The 18246-nt window shown below is 34.1% G+C and overlaps 2 protein-coding genes across 6 annotated transcripts in view; both read right to left on the bottom strand.

Annotated features, from left to right (window-relative positions):
- LOC124643126 (heterogeneous nuclear ribonucleoprotein L-like) overlaps window positions 1-18246 on the bottom strand; it is a 441770-nt gene that overhangs the window by 162667 nt on the left and 260857 nt on the right. The gene's annotated exons all lie outside the window — the stretch shown is intronic.
- On the bottom strand, window positions 6256-7734 carry LOC124643129 (3-oxoacyl-[acyl-carrier-protein] reductase FabG-like). Its single transcript, XM_047182000.1, has one exon. It carries the CDS (start codon window positions 7606-7608, stop codon window positions 6856-6858), a length of 753 nt encoding a protein of 250 aa, XP_047037956.1. The 5' UTR covers window positions 7609-7734; the 3' UTR covers window positions 6256-6855.

Here is an 18246-nt window from a genome sequence, read left to right as displayed (position 1 = left end):
ACTGGGTGAAAAGGTAAAGGTAAGTATTAAAATTGAAGTAGTTACATTAAAGGTTTATTTTCCTGACTGTACATTGCAGCTGAGAGAAAACACACTTTCTACCTCAGGTTAAGGTCACAACCAGTAAATTGTATTTGTGCTGTATATAGCGCAAGTAAAAGCATCTAACGACCGTACCTGACATACAAATACCTTGAAATATAAATGGCATCATCAGCATACATAAAGCTTCAAACACCTTGAAAACATATTTTCCCTTATCTGTACTGTTGTTATACTCAGGAACTTACTGGTTCGATTTGATCATACAAGACATATCTGCCTACTTGGAAAGAAACACCATTTTTTTTTCAAGTTTAGGTACAGTTCAAGCAAACTCCAATTAAAATACGGCGAGTTTTAGATTAATAACAAGAAAAAACAATAGTTAAAAGCACTGTAGAATCGCGATCCAATTGGCACGATAGTGTATTGAAAAAGCATTTTTTTTTTGGTCCACTATCTCGCCAATCTGATACGCGTGAACGTTAAAGTTAATTTCCGCGACACGTCCTACTCGCTCGCGTGTCGATCACAGAATGACGGCCGCGAGCCCGAGCGTCCGGAAATTTAAACTTTTCGCCGACTACCCGCCCGATTTAACTTTTTATTTTCATATCGATGTGTTCAATCTATTTGATTCAATATAGAGTTCCATTGTTTACTTTTTATTTTATTCAGAACGTATGAATTCAGTTATGAGATGGAAAAGGTTAAATGAAAAATTGAGTATTGGAAATACAGACAAAGGATGGTTTGAAAGGGCAAATCGGTATTTAATGTCAATGTCGTGGAATAATCAATATGGGGAAGTTATGATTGTGCGGATCGAAAGTCTATAGACGTATTTTACAACTGAAATTACCGCACGAATAATAAAACAGTAGCAGAGTTGTTCAGTAAAGCAATGCGTAGTAAGTAAGGACCAATTAGAGATAAACGTAGATTAATGATATTAACTAGGTACAATTTCGACTAATAGATAGGTTGTAAGTATTGAAAAGTTATGATCGGAAATTTTTTCGGAGGGTCTTTAGGTATATATACCTGCAAAATTGGTTGTGAGGCGAGGAAAAGCTACTTTACCAAACTTGGACTTACACAACCCACCATGACCAAGCAAGATGGACGCTTATTCCTTCTCTATATGAGAAGAGGCCTGTACCTTGCAGTGGGACAGTATAAAGGACTGATAATGAAGGGCAAATCTTCTCTAACGTATTGGTGAATACTAATACATACATACTATACACATATTATATTAGCTTACATCACCAGTCAAACGGACTGAACTTCACACTGCAACTACAAGTTCCTCACTATTTGGTTTGCGTTTTGGAACATTTCATATGCATAAACAGATATCCCAAACTATCCCTGAATACTACTTTATTGATTCTGAAGATATATCACAAACTAAGTCATCGTTAGTTTGGGAACTAATTTCAATTATGGTAACGAGGCTATTATCAGAATATTCAGGAGTTACTAAATCATGATTCTAACCCCTATTAGCCGGAACAACCGAATTTCCCGTCCAATCGCCAAATACATTACAGACTCATTAATAAAAACAGAACTACACAATTAATCAGACAAAAAAAAGCAGAGAATGTTAAGATTTTACAAAGCGATACAACTATTACTAATAAATAACAAAGACTATTAGTAACAGAACATTTTTAACTAGCCGAATAACCAGTCAAAGGTGAACTCCTGAATCTTGAATAGTTCAAAGACTGGAGTACAGCTTACAACGAAAAGTACACTTGGCCAGATGTCTAACAAAAGTGGTACCTCCATTCTGGCACCGGTCCAATTCCGTGGGCCAGCTACAGCCATTGTAGGCGCATGCCATTCAATAATACACCGTATGATTGATACAATATGGTTGTAAATCGATCCGTGTCTGACATACCGCCGAAGTTATTGGCTTTTGATAGGTTTGGTGGAACAAGTATGTTGGTATACGATACCAAAACGATGTTAAAACGTTTTGAAGATGTTACATGAGACGTTGGATCAAATGAATCAAGCGTTTTGACATATGAGATTTGGATGTGTGGCAATGATAGTGAATTTATATTCAGTATTAATTAATATTCCATCTCTTAATAGGCTTCATCAACGTTGAATAACTGAAATTAAAAACAGATGAATGTCTAATTTATCTTGTCACTATTTTGAAAGAAAATTGAATATCTCGGCTCTCAGCTTTTTAATAAATAAACAAACTCGTAGGATTATTAGTAGGAAGCTACAAAATTTATTGTAAGATTAACTTACAATAAATTTTATAGCTTCCAGATATTGTGAGTTTGGTGAACTAAAATTAACGATTATTGCAACCACTAAGAGACGAAACGTGCATAAAAACTAAAACAACAGTGTTGCTTATCTATACTAATATTATAAAGAGGAAAACTTTGTTTGTTTGTTTGGCTGTAATGGATAAACTCTAAAACTACTGGTCCGATTTTAAATATTCTTTCACCATTAGAAAGCTATATTATCTGCGAGTAACATTGGCTATATTTTATCCCGATGCGGGCAGCAGCTCCCACGGGACGCGGGTGAAACCGCGGGAAAACGGCTAGTTGGTTATAAAGTATTTCAGAAAAATCATTTCTAGGGTTACGAGATTTCATTACAAAACTGTGGTTTCCTGTTGATTCAGTATATCAATAGGATTATTATAAAAAAGCAGACGGCCTCTATGAAATCGCTTTTTGATATCGCCAATAATAATATTATTTATATAATTACATTTTCTGAAATGATTATTCCAAATTTCGAGCTGTTTCGACCCAGACATCATTAGTCATCATCATTAATAACACTAGTCAACAGCATTTTCGTATCCAAGGTGAAACATATAATTTTTTGCAGATTATCTATCACAGAATCGAAGTCTAGAACACCGGACTGCTCTAGCACGTCTAGTTTTGGAGAAAAACCAATCTGAAAATGCCTAAAAACGCTTTTTTAACGATATTTAAAGCCATTTTTCTACAGACACTATTTTTTTTCGTATTTTCTAACTAAAAAATCATTTAGTACTGCTCTTCTCAATTCAAATCCAGTTACTTTACATCATTACGAGTTTTCTTTCTCAAGATATACCATTTTAAATTTACGGTGTATTTTGTCCATACTAAAATGTCAATTAGTAATGTAAGGAAAATCGTACGACGTAGCTGAAAAAAATTATCACGGGAATGGAAACTCGTACTGGCGGTACTTTCATAAGCCTTGTCTAATCCTATCTCTGTTAATTCAATTTTAAAAACTCTGCACGCATAAAAACGATAAAATTAGTAGAAAACACTGTTATAATTTTTTTTTATTCAAGAAAAGATAATACTGTTAAATAATTTATTTTATACAATAAATACGCTTAACAAAAAATCATAAGAATAAAAGGCCGATAAAATTCGATAATATCGTTAAATGCTCGTCAGCCAGCATAGACACTACATTTAAATTGTACCTACACGGGTACTTACTCGGGGAGTTTCTCCACATATGATTCGGCGATAAATATACGAATGATTTATTTCGAATATTTTCCCACTTTTCTGAGCAACAGATGGTAGAAAAAACTTTTATGGGCATATTTCTTTTCATGCTTATACATTTTTATTTCATATCTGACCTTGATAGTAGATTCAGTGGTGTAGTTTACATGGTTTTCATATCAGGAAATAAACCTTTTTTGAAATGTTTTAACACGGAGCGAAAACTACGGCAGCACAGTTTCTGTTTCAGCTTTGCATAAAATACCGTGCAGCCTTCCTCCGATACATGGGCTATCTAACACCGAAGATTTTTTTTCAATTTTTTTTTTTTCGGTTCCTCCTTAGATTAACGCATTCAAGCAGACTTCAGTTTTTAATTACTTTTTAGACAGACAAAAATAAGCATCTGATGCGAGAACAGTTTGCTTATAATATAGGCAAAAAAAACTTTCAGAAAATAAGTTTAAGAGATAGATATGTTCACCAGATATTGACGGATCCTATCAAGAATTTAACCTGATGTAGAAATAATAGAAAATTAAATCACATCCAATTCTTCTTATACAGCCAGTCTAACGTTCTCAAGTTAATCAAAAGTTCCAACTTAAGATAGAACCTCATTCAAAGTTTCACTTATTTGATTGCGAAAACCTATTTTGTTAATAACAGCGGGCGTGAGAAGATTGATGAACTTGTTCTAGAGTTTTTCTCATTTTCATTAATGGTAAAATGGCTGACTGGAAATCTGTGGGTGATCTGTTTAATAGGCTGTTATTAGCCTTTGTAGACTAACGCAATGAATTTTGAAAGATAATTTTGAGCTATTTGCGATCGTTATAAGGAAATGTCACTTAGTGGTCTGTATTTTATAGTTGTGCATGCGTATTATTTTGACTTTAAAACAGAAAATATGTTTTTTGCTACCACTTGTAAACGCATGAGTTTCCAATTATACGATGTAGTTTGAAGTATTACATTTTTCTAAGCTTCTTTATCAATCAACATGACCAGCATTTGATAATAATAGAACTTTATAACAGGTACCACTACATTAACTAATTCTACCCGGATATTTCATAAGAATTGGCCCAGATAAATGAAAGATAGGATAAATAATTATCAGCCTTCAATTCTGATTCAGATATATATATGAAGTCATTTTGATAGATGACTTAGCAAAAGTTTGCAAATGACCAATGTGCAGCAGCATTGCCGAAGCTAGAAATATTTCACACTGCGCTCACCAACACGCATGCCCAGCGCGGTGAGTATGTCAAATCCACCTTTTTTTTAACGACGCCAAAACTCATCAAATGACCCCTCCCGCTGTGGGTTAGCGGCGGTGAGAGAGTGTCAGGCTCTTACTGACTAAAAAACCGTCGTATTCTGTCATAAGTCTTTTATGTACCAGGGCCGCGGTAACTCTTTCGAACAATCCCGCAGCCCCGGGCAAATCCACCTTACTTGGGGAAGGCCTTTGTCCAGCAGTGGACGTTTTAAGAATGTGATAATGATAAAGTGACTTTAACTAATTACGAGTAAATAAGTAATTCAATGTAGTGTCTTCACTTGTCTTCAATTGATAAATATCATCAATAACTAATATTAATGACTAGCCGTTTTCCCGCGGTTTCACCCGCGTCCCGTGGTAACTACTGCCCGTACCGGGATAAAATATAGCCTATGGTACTCGTGGATAATGTAGCTTTCGAATGGTGAAAGAATTTTTAAAAACTGTCCAGTAGTTTTTAAGCCTATTCATTACAACCAAACAAACAAACAAACAAAGTTTATCTCTTTATAATATTAGTATAGATAATGAATTGACCTAACACTTAGAGATTAATTCTAATTATATGTTTGTTATTTTAATCAAGAAATCAATGAGTATGTTGATTTCACAGCGTTTGCAATTATTATGTAATTAATTTATTAAGAAATGAATCTTAAAATGCGTTGTACCATTTCAAAAGCAATGATCAGACTTTTTACTGCCACAAATTGGAATAAATTAAAAAAGTATATGAATTTCAAAATATAAACTTCAAATCGGCCATCAAAATGATCCACCTAATTCAGACACAGTCTGACCACAGACACTAACCAGACCAATATTACCAGGCGCGGTGGCTCTCGCTACGGTAAATGTAATCTGCGTCTATAATCGCAGCGCTGTCAATGTCCGTCAGTCCGTCAATGTCGGACGAGCGCTGCATATCAATGATGGTCGGTGGAGGTAGCTTTCAGGATATTGGAGCGGATTTTGCGGTTGTTTTTGGTATGATAGAATTTATGACAGAATAGTTGATTCTATTTGAAACTATCCATACATTCATTACTTGAAGTATGTAATATCAGAAAATGCTTTATCTTTCCTGATCTTATTTAAAGTCAGTTTTATGAAAAAGATGGGACGACAGAAAATAGAGTATCAAAGTGAGTTATAACGATACCACAGAAGAAGTAGAATAAAAACATTGTTTAATATTGCGCTTCGTAATTTTTAAATATATTAACATAATTTCGGAAAAAAGCTATTACTTGACTCGCAATTTCTTTAATTAAACATTGACTGTGATAGATATATACTTTTTATCAGCTGCACACACAAATCTACCCCATACCACGATAAGCGATGATAAGAAATAAACGAGTCATCATGACAATATAGTCGAGGTTTTATTTAATTAAAAACTTATTAATGTTTACTTACACTTTATTTGATAAAGTAAAAGTCAAGCGGATGTGATACAGACATGTACTCGGCGGGATTTTAGATAGTAAATAAGATAAACGATAGATACAACAGCAAACAACAACAAAAAAACTTCGATAAAACTTTACTGAAGACCATTATTTCATTTTGTTTTTCATTAACAACTTTTAAATAACAAAAAAGGGTCAACGATTCTTGAAATAAGAACAAAGCCAGATCGATAAAACAATGTCGCGACTGTTAACTTCATTATCTGATAATAACTAATTACTTAGTTTCTATCACGGAAAACATAATAGAATAGTGTAGGTACAGGTATTAAAATCACTTACTTATCTCTAGATATTCACCTTAATTTCTACTTTTACTAAACTAAATAGGATCCTTAATCGTATGATGTAGTATTATAGCATGAACTAATCGATTATGTAGTACAGCTTAAACCACATTGCCCTCTCGCACTTAAACTAAGAACAACACAACATTTTACAGACTCATTATTTGCATCCAAACTGTATTATTCTTCACGCACTCCACACTTAGTTTTTTAGCACAATCTAAATAACAGTCTCATATGTATATTCACAAAAACGACGTGCCTCCCGTAAGTCCAATATCAGCACCATTTAAATTAGGGCACACATCACTGGCAACAAACAAAACCATTTTAGCCACCTCCTCAGGATCCAGGACCTTCATTTTATTAGCCAGCACTCCATAAGCATACTCAATTTCATCCTTTTCCATTGCAAGATTCGCCAAAATGTTCGTCTTCGTCAATCCTGGTTGGACTGCATTCATCCTTACACCTTCAGATGACAATTCAACTGCAGCTGATCTCGTAAACCTTTCTAACCCAGCTTTCGTGATAGTATATGGCAAAAATCCATGCACAACTTTTGTATATTTTGTAGCGTGCAAATTGACTATATTACCTTTAGTTTTTACTAGGTATGGTAACGCTAGATGTGTCAGTTTGTATGGTACACGAAGATTTATGTCTAGCATTTCATCAAACGTCTCCATACTGTCATCAAATAGTGATCCTATAAGCATTTTAGCTGCACAATTCACTAGGACATCTATCCTTTCATATGTAGCCACTGTTTTGGAAATCACTTCAGCACAACTTCCATTGGCAGTAAGATCTAATCTAAGACATAAGGGAGTTAATCCATTGGCTTCTTGACACTTTTCTGCAACGTTATTAAGTCTCTGTTCATCTCTCCCAATTAGAGTGAGTTTCGCTCCATGTTTCGCGAAGAGAATCGCTGATGCTGCACCAATTCCTGAACTGGCTCCTGTTACAATGACTACTTTGCTTGTGAAATCCATTTTGAAGCTTCTGTCGTTAGCAGAAGGATCAAATTCTTTTGTTGTATCACTTTTGTTTTCTTCGTTATTATTTAATTTGAGTATAGTTGTCACAATCTCGTGTATTTCTCACCGAGGCCGGTCTGATACTGTGACTAAAATATTTTTCCGTTTGTGATAGGACCAGATAGCGTTATCAGGGTCTCAGTTATATTCGAGTAATATGTAAACATTTATTGGAGATAAGAGTGGTGGCTATATTTAGTGATATGCTCTTATCTTTGTAATTATTGTAAGGTTAGGAATTCGCTAACCTGTGTTACTTATTGTGCGTTTGTTGCTAACATGGAATGTTGTAGAATTTTCATTATTGGCACTGCCTACTTCTATTCCTATTCTTTTATCAAGACAATGTATCAAACCGTTGATTTTAAAGTACCTAGTTCAATTCAAACTTCAATAACCGGCCGCTTATCCTGGCATGTTTAGCAAATTCCGTACTAATGGGTTTAGTAGCCGCACAAAGGAGACTAATATCTGCAACTACCCGCATATGACGCGACATTCACAAATCACGTCAGTCGAGCGCCGGCACTCGAAGTGTGCGTATGTGCTCTGCATTTATGCGGAATGTATTTGCCGGGAGATTAGCGCTAGTTGAATCATCAGTGTTGTTGGATGAGATGGTTAAGAGTTTTTGGGTATTTTCTACCAAGATAGAAATTATGTAGAACCAAATAAAGTAAACCAAGATTTTACGAATAACGAAAGCAGGCATAAAAATCTAAATATTTTGAACTCACGCTAATATTGAAGAACGAATTATATCTACATCAAAACTGCTACAATAAAAATGTGTCCAATACACTGTACCTCACAATATTTATATCCCAACCCAACAAAAGATACTTTACCAAATCCCGTCAAATGCAGACGCGTATTCACCGTCACCATCACACAATCCCGTACACTTGCATGCATTATCATGCCTTGAGCACACTTTGGCCTGAAGTGTACGGCAGAGCGGAGCGGTAATGCGAGGGAGCTTATCTCCCTCCATTAGTCGAATTGAACTGGGCACTTTTGTTTGCAATGCAGTGTACTGGGCGGATTGTTGCGATGCATCGCGGGTTGGGTCTAGTACAAATCATAAGAGACAGCGGTTTGTGGTCAATAGCAGACAGCAATTGATAATTATAAGAATCACATTATTGTGGTGTCCACAATAATGTGGTATATATATATTCCTTGGTCACGCTTTCGCCCGTGAAATGCTGAACAAATTAAGCTGAAAATTAGAGGGGAGGTAGCTCAAACCCAGGAGAAGGACATAGGAGTTGTTGTCACCATCCGGCTATGGAAATCCTTTATTTAGGGTCTCGAGTGAAACCGCAGGCGGAAGCTACGTTCTAATAAAGACAAGGAAAAAATATGCACTAAAATAGTACTTATTATTCACAGAATCCTATTAATAAACTATTACATACTTTAGAATCGCGTGTTTTTTATCGCAATTTTATCATTATACGTCCGGTGCGTAAAACAGTTATCTTAATATTTTCCTTTAATATGTAAAACAAGAGATTGTGTATTGCGTAGGTCTGATATTGATAAGTCTAATGAATATTTAATGAAACTATAAGCCGTTCTCGATAGTTACCCCAGCATACTTTATTTTGACTTTGACATAAAAATCATAATGACATAAAAGCATGAAAAATATAATTAAAATACGTTACTTGTGAATAAAAAAACTATTGTTAAGATGTCCTTAATTTGATTGAATCTGATGTTGAGCGATGTAATAAAAACGCTACCGCTTATGCCTTAAGCCACAGCGCCCCGTGTCTAGAAATAGACAACACAATGCAATCTGATTAATAACAGCGAGCTGATGAGTACTATTATAATAATGCGTTGATGAGTACTGTTATAATAATACATGATTAAGTGCATATGTTTTAAATAATAATGTTGTATGTGCAACACTTGTATAATGAAGGTGACTTTTTGTGCATTTATTATTTTTTGTCTCTTTCTCTGAATGGTAATTTTATTGCAACAGAAAATGTCAGCGCAGTTCAATTTGTTAATTTTACGAATGGTGTGTTATAAAGTAAATCAGGCTACCCTTTAAAACCAATATAATAAGAGTTGAACCTTTACATAACTTTAGGAAAATATTTTTCAGTAAAACACCACAAGAGAAAATGGTCTAGCCAGAAAATACAACTAAATGTTTACAAAAAAAAAACCGACGTTTGGCACGTTTGTTTAAGAAAATATTGTGTTAATTTCTTATTAAATACATGTCAAACGTTTGTTCAACATTTTTGTAATATAAACACTAATATCATATTGACTAATATCTTGTCTTTCTATAACTTTAAATGGACTTTCTTTAGCTCTTTTACTACATTTAAATCTTAAAACTGAAAATGATTTATAATAATTGTAACACCCAATTCCGTTTGCCTCTTTTTCGATACAAAAAGCAATACTTACTACACATAGCAATAATAAAAAAGAAATAAGGCAACGGAATTTATATAACAATAGAGGGGTGACTGAATACTCGAAGACTAGGGGGTGGGACACTCCAATGAAATAGGGAAAATATTATCTTATTCCCATTGACGTACTACGTTTGAGCGATTCTTATTCTTGACATTTCATTTATAGGTGAGTAAATACATACTTCGGGACCTGTGATAGATTAAGTTGGTGTTTGCAACCCATGTTTTAGTATGCCGGTGTTGAACTTATTATTACCTAAAACCTCAACGCTAAAAGACCAATAAAAAAGAGTATGTATTTTGAGAACCAGCTTCCAATGTCAATAAAGTCATGACTAACAGAATTAGCTAATTGAAATCGTAAAAAAATCTGCGAATTTCAAACGCCTCCTTTAGAAACCTCCGCAAAACGCTTTCCGCTAACAATATGAGCACAACCAAACGACATTCAAAAGAGATGAACCCCGTCAAGAGTGTTGCTTAATTCGAGAATCTGTTTGGAACACAGAAGGGGGAATTAATGAAAGAAAAACAGGAAAATGTATGAAAAAAAATCTCAAGTTCACAGCTCGAATGAAATGAATCTCGATACACGAGGATTGATGAAAAGAAAACGTCTTTGAAAAAGTTCTTCCAGGAACAATCATATTGAAAACGCTTGTTTGTCTTCTTCTTGCCTTTAATGTAAAGGTGGATTTCCAACCCTCGTTTCTGCAGTGAGCTATCTACGGCCAACGCCCCACGATAGACTTTTGGGTTATTAAAAGTTGCCTTTATATGAAAACCGAATGGCGACATCGTTTTTTTTGTAACTTATAGAACTCAACAAAAAACCAAATAAAGTAGTTTTTTGATTAACAATTAGTGGCTAGTTTCACAACATACCATTAATTAATTTATTTATTTATGTAATTAAAGTCTTTATATACATCATCCTCCGATGATGTCTTTATATACAAGGTGCCTATTTATTGCGTACTCCTTCCACCAGTATTTTTGTAGCTTTTGAATGAGAACTTACCTGAAACAAACAGAGAAATATTATTAGTAAAATGTATAGAATGAATTTTATTTAAAACTATGATTTTTAATTATTTTTTGTATATCTGTAGCCAACACAAATTATTACACATTTCAAAATGAAATTATCAAAGATATTTGTTGGGGTCTCATTATTAGTTCACCGATTTAATATTTTAAAAATTAATATACAGATCTACCTTGCAAGAGAATACATCGTCGTTGATATAGTGCTAATTTTATAACTAAACACAGTTAACCGGGTTACTCTAGAATACCACGTTTCCGAGCCGATATAAGTAAAACTTAACCCCTAAGGGGCAATGATACGCACAGTTGAACTTCACTTAGTCACAATCTGTTTGAGAGCGAAGACAGCAGTTTTTTTCCAATATACATGTAACTCTATAATTGCACATTATATTTTTAATCGACTTTCAAAAAAGAGAAGGTCCTACATGAAGATGCTTATATATTTTTTGTACAAAGATACATATATGTATATGGTGTTACAAAAGTATTTAAAAAATTCATAGCATGAATAAGTAAATAAGTCAGTCCAAATCGTGACCAATTCGACAAAGGTCAGCAGAAAAAAAAGAGTCCTGATAGTTTTTACCCGACTGACAAGAAGTGCAATGCTTTTTATGAATTATTTTCGAGCACTATTAAAAGAAGACATATTATTAGATATACAACATGTAACGTAATTAACGCACACCCTCAAACACCCCAATTAGAATATAGGTAATGTTATAATCATAATACATACACTGAATTTTTAATTTAACATGTATATGCATTGTTATTTACTAAATTAGTTATACCAATTCTTGGAGAACTTTTGGTCATACTACTACGCACGCAAATATCGCGCCGCGCGCCGCTCGACTCGACACAACATAACGAAACTACGGAAAAAGCCGACAATACACGAAGTCTTATTACTTTGAGTTACGGTCTATTTGAATTTGTTTTGACTGTACAGGGTTAATATGACAATAATTTCCGTAGTTTTAATTATTTTTGGGATAAAAAATTACCTATATTAAAAATGATATAAATCGATTCAGTAAACGATTCTGAACAAACTAATTTCAGGATGTGCGTTAATTAAGTTACATGTTGTATATGTTTAAGAAATCAATATAAAAATCTTTCTCATTACTTTCGAATAAACGTTTTTCCTCACTTTTCAAGCGTAAAACTTAGCTATTAACATATAATTATTCTACACATAAAATAAACTTTAAGAGCTCTATTTGAATAGCAAAGAGCTCTCTTAACACTCGTTATAGCACTTAACTATACGTCTACTAATAGCGTTATTGATTCATCTGATCTTAACTAACGCTTGACTGGGAGTTTAACTGAGCGGTTAATAGTCCCCGAGATTAGGTTTTTTATAGCTTTTAAGATGTTAAACTTATTTCAGAGATAGTTTTTTGCATATTAGGTACCAACCAATAGTATATATTGCTTATAACTTTAAAAAGCTGCATAGTCACTTGTCCATCTTAGAATCAAACAACTTAAAGTCCTAACAAATGACAGCCACCTCGCCCTTGTACCTTATCTAAAGTCTTAACTTCATTGAAAAACTGTTTTTAAGACTCCTATAAATACGTGCTATTTACAGGGTTCCGTACCCAAAGGACTAATAGGACCCTATTACTATGTAATTGCTTTCCACCTGCCCTACAGTCAGTCTGTCACTAGATTTTATCTTATGAACCGTGATAGTTGCACAGTTGAAATTTTCGCAGATGATGTATCACTGTTGCCGCTAAAACAACTTTGTTTAAGCCTAGTTTAGACACCAAATCTCCAAAGTCCAGTCAAGCTTAATTGTACAGTATGTTTATCAAATAAACGATTTTTCATTCATTTATTAAGATACTGAAAACTACCTACTAGATAAAATAAGTATTGGATGCGTCTCTCATACACCAAACGTTTTTTTTTTTAGATAAGCTACTGAGCCCTTCGTGCACAAATCCTGCTCGCACTTAACCAGATTTTTTCCTTGTCTGTGCAGCGACCGATAAGCTGTAAGTCTTGAGGATATTAATATCTTCGAGCTGAGGTAGTCTTGTTAGCACAGGCTATGTCAACGGGATCACGTTAATATTGTCGAGTCATTTTGACTCGCGGGGATGTTTTGCGGTTATCTGTTTAAGATATTTTGAGTAAGATGTGAGAAGGTTACCTTTTGCTTTTTTTATGGTTAAAGAGGAAGGTTTGTTTAGGTACATAAGCTTGGTTACCTTGTAATGATCACGTCTTATGTTTGCTAGCGTGACTCCTGAAAACAATAGAATCCAGATGGGGATTTGGCTAGTTTTTTCAGTTTAGAATGGGCTTCATTTAAATGGGCTTTAAAAACCGTGATGCATACAGCACTTTTGAATTCAATAATATACTAGCTGTTCCCCGCTGTTTTCACCCGCGTCATTATGGAACTAAAATAAACTAAAATCTAATCGAAACAGCTTCTTCTTTTCGCATTAAGGCAAACAGAAGTCAAATAATTATAACAGTACCAAATCCCCGTACCAAAACCATGAACGAGTTAAACGATCCATATGTTTAACGGATACACACGAGTCCTGGTACCGTACGTCCCGTACATTTAGCGATTGCATCGAAAGGACCGCTGACCAAGGGTTAGTGCACATTGAACGGTTGAACGTAATTGCTGTAGGGTTTTTTTTCAAAGGAATCAGTAAATGAATGGAATGGAATTTAAAAGTGTAGGTGTATTTTATTACTGTTTGTTACATGGATCTGTATCTTTGGATGGCGGATAAAACAACAGCCAAAAAATCGCATTTGTCATATGTGGTCACCATAATCTATATAGATAAAAGAAAGTCGTGTTAGTTACTCCACTTATAACTCAAGAACGCCTGAACCGCTTTAGCTGAAAACTGGCAGGGGGTTAGTTTAGAGCCAGGAGAAGGACATAGGAGTTTTTACTACTATACTCAATTCTTTATTAGCAATCCATATGTTATACAGGTGATACATTAGAGTTTTATAATCACTATGTAGGTATTGTGTTTTTTTCTTGATATGTTAACTTTTCTTTTAAAATTAGCCTATTACCTATTTCACTCATACTAATTCCAGTTTTCAACTTTCCAATTAACACAAAGATACAGACAGATACTATATCAAACCCCATAACTTAACAGCCATGTGACAACCCTAAAACAAACCGCACTCAATTATCTCAAGAGCCAGTGCGCGCCAACCCTATTTATCCGGTTGTAACCGCTCCGAACCGCTTCGTACCGGTTCTGTCCGGAATTGAACGGCTTAATTTACCGCCAGTAGTTCGGCACGGCTGATTAACTACACCCTTCTAGACGGTTCGAACGGATACCCGGATGAATATTGATGACGTGGTGCGACAGAACCGGCCAGTTTTCGGGTAGTGTTTAGATATGGCGGTTGATATACTTTTGTTGGTAGAATATTACAGTTATATACAGTGGTATATGATAGGTTTATATTCGTTATTTGATATCACGTTTAATGTTAATACTTTCTTTTGCAGCTCACCTAATGATAGGCGGTGACGTGCATTACAACTTTAATGCGACTTTAATAGAGATACGTTTAATAGTAATATCTTATGCATATCTAAACGATACTTTCAGAATCTCGTTTTCCATAAATAAACATGTTCGAAAATGCATCACGTGAGTGTTGTAGGCAACCAGGCTACTTAATGACAAATTATTGTTTTCAAATAAGTTGAGATTTTTGTATGATTTTCCCAACTAAATTAACATCTCATCATCAAAAACACAAAATACCTATTATAAAACCCTACCAAAAAAACCGCAAACTGCACACTCCAACAAGCATCAAACAAAATTACTTCCATTACAACATAAGAAGAATTTCTTTGAAACCTAATAGAAAAGAAATGAATACCTAATCAACATAATCATGCGCAATTCGTTTCCGTGTAATCTAACACCTTGGGAAACCCATTTCGACCTTAAGGCAATAAAAATAAGACCTATATTTCCTTGCGTCAATTTTAAGTAGATACGAGATTTGTGCAAAGAAAATTGTGCAGTAGTGATAGACTTTATTCTGAAGGTGGTAAGGGTGATATTAGCGCAGCTGGTGATTGGAGTAAGTTTGCTAGGTGCAATGAAACTCGGGAAGACGTGCAGTGAAAGTTTTCGCGCTGACTGTCGGAAAAACCGTGTGTTTGACGTGTGGCACAAGTTATTTTGATAAAAGTTTCTTACGTTTTTGATAGAATAATTTTTGTAAAATGCCACCATAATTAATGTGGTTATTTAAACCATAAGGTAGGGTTTTATTTGTTCCCAATATAAATAAGTATGCGCATTTTAATCAGGAAAACATATTCTTTTCAGTTCTCATAAATCAGTAACACTAGCTTATATACCTCTAATAAATACAAATGTGAGATTCTAAATTAGTTCTGGACTAACTGTTCGTATTATATCAACAAAAAACACACAGCAAGAACAGCAATACAGAGCTACTTTACACAGCTACTTTCACATTTATAACATTAGCAAGATTTTAATCGACCACCTATTTAATAATAAACACTCCTCATGGGCATACCGGAGTAAAGACAACCATTTCAGAAATAATAAAAAATAAATTATATAACAAAATTAAAATTAAAAACACTATAAACAAAATTGAATATAAACCGCTTCAGCCTCTAACTTGCGCCAATCACTCTTACTTAACGTTCGAACGCGTGTGAATCCAGTTTTTTACACGCTTTTTATTAGCTTCACCTGTATGTTTGTATGTTTGTAACCGACTTCTTTGGGCGCGATTTTGACCCACTTTAAACGGCCAGATTTCGTTCAAACTTTGTAGATTTATTGAGGACCGATGACAATACACTAATTTGATAAAATTATTCCATTTTAACCGACTTCCCAAAAAGGAGGAGGTTACACATACACATCGATTACTCCGAGGTTTATAGACCGATCTACGTGATTCTTTTTTTGTTCGACTCGGAATAGCTGCCAGTTGGTCCCATAGTCATCAGGTCAGGATCTGATGATGGAAACCCTGAGAAATCGAGGGCAACCTTCGAAAGTTGTAGGCATACATAGGGTAAAAACTTGACACTCAGGTGTACGCCTAAAAGCACTATTCAACTGTGAAGATTTGGAGCTGACCTGATGATGGAGACCAGAGAGGGTCCAGGGAACTCGACAACTGAATATGTAAACTACCTCGTGTTTGGGCTTAAATTATTTGTATTGACAAGACCTTTGCAACAGTGAAGGTTTGGAGCTGACCTGATGATGGAGACCAGAGAAAGTCGAGGGAACTCGACAACTGAATATGTAAACCTCGTGTTTGGGCTTAAATCATTTGTATTGACAAAACCTATGCAACAGTGAAGGTTGGGAGCTGACCTGATGATGGAGACCAGAGAAAGTCGAGGGAACTCGACAACTGAGTAAATAAACAAATAAACTGAATATGTAAAATACCTCGTTTGGACTTATATTCTTTGTATTGATGAGAACTTCCCACTTGTATGGATAGTGACAACTATTCGTAATATCACCCGTGTCGTCACGTTACGCACCAAATCCTCAACCATCAAGAGACCAACATCCAAAATATGTATTTTACCCGTAGTTAAATAAGCTTTATGTTTTACGCATGTTATTTTAGAAGAAATTTACACTTTACATATGTTTAAAATCAAGTAAGTATACAACAAATATTTACTACTTTACTTTTAGATCAAATGTACAAAATCACAATATTGTTAAATTGTCTTTCCATATCTATGTTAATTATTTTAAGATAATATTGTTATTCATATTTAAACTTTGTTAGTATAAGGTCAAATTGTTATATTTATTATGTATATATTCATTGTCTAAGAGTCATAATGTGTAAATTTTGTTCGAATTTAATGTACCTATACAGTACATGTGCAAATTATGTAGTTCAAATGTTTTTAAGTATAGTTCATCCTTAGTTCATTTTCGCCCACCAAGGACGTTCCTTCAGTAACGTCCTTGGTGGGCGGTATGTTTGCGACTAACATTTGAATGCTTCCTACTCGCTCGATAGATGGCGTTGTCGCGTTTCAATGCGCGCTATGGTTTCGTTACAAGCGATACTCTAAGACAAAATGTTTTTTTTGTAAGACTTTAATATACCAGCTTAGAACAGTGCACAGAGGAGGTTTTATTTATCATCACCCCATCTTGTGTACTAGTAGGTCAGCAGATCACCTAGTAGCTTAGCTAGGAAACAACAGTCGATAAGGCAGGACTCGTTGTTAATTTTTATTTCCAATAATTATCTTTAGCCGTTTTCTCTAATATTGTAAAATTTTTGTATACTAAAGAGAATTTTAATTCTACAAAACAAATAATAGTTTAAAAAAAAACTAAATCTACTTTAAAAAAAAAACAAACTAAAAAACAGAAAATGCAAAATATCTTGATTCCTTTAACTAACAAGGCTATAATACTAAAAATAGTTGCCAAAATAAGGCGAAAAATTTTTTTAGATCGTAAAGCACTCTCTGATGCTTTGCATCACGAGTCGTGCAATAGTTTGAAATTAAAAAGCTATTATAAATAATCCAAACTAAAAAGTAGAAAATAAATAATAGTTTTAAAAAAACTAAAAAACACGCTTTTTATAGAAAACCGAACTAAAAAATAGCAAATAAATTTTAATGAATTTAAATTAAGAAAATAGTGTTCAAAATTTCAATGAATATAAATTAATAATAGTGTGAATACAAAAAAAATATTTAAAAAAGCGTGGGGTGCATGGTGTCAATAGTTATAAATATTTTATTGACAGATATGAGTAGAGTGATTTTCATTTCGATATGACCTTAAAAAGCACCCCACGCTTTTTTAAATATTTTTTTTGTATTCACACTATTATTAATTTATATTCATTGAAATTTTTTCATAAAATATTACGCGATCCTATTGTAGCGAAAACGATAAAAGTTACCATCAATTTACTATTATTATTTATTGCAGTAATGAGAGAAAACACGAGTGAAGAAAAATATACAAAAGTTTGTAATAAATTATTAGTAATAATGGTTTGTGAA

Source organism: Helicoverpa zea, chromosome 26 (genome assembly GCF_022581195.2).
Source record: "Helicoverpa zea isolate HzStark_Cry1AcR chromosome 26, ilHelZeax1.1, whole genome shotgun sequence".
Taxonomy (NCBI): Eukaryota; Metazoa; Arthropoda; class Insecta; order Lepidoptera; family Noctuidae; genus Helicoverpa; species Helicoverpa zea.
This window is presented reverse-complemented; position numbering and strand designations above follow the sequence as displayed.

Excerpts from the sequence above, each read along its gene's own strand:
- LOC124643129 (XM_047182000.1), bottom strand. The coding sequence starts at position 7,608 with ATGGATTTCACAAGCAAAGTAGTCATTGTAACAGGAGCCAGTTCAGGA.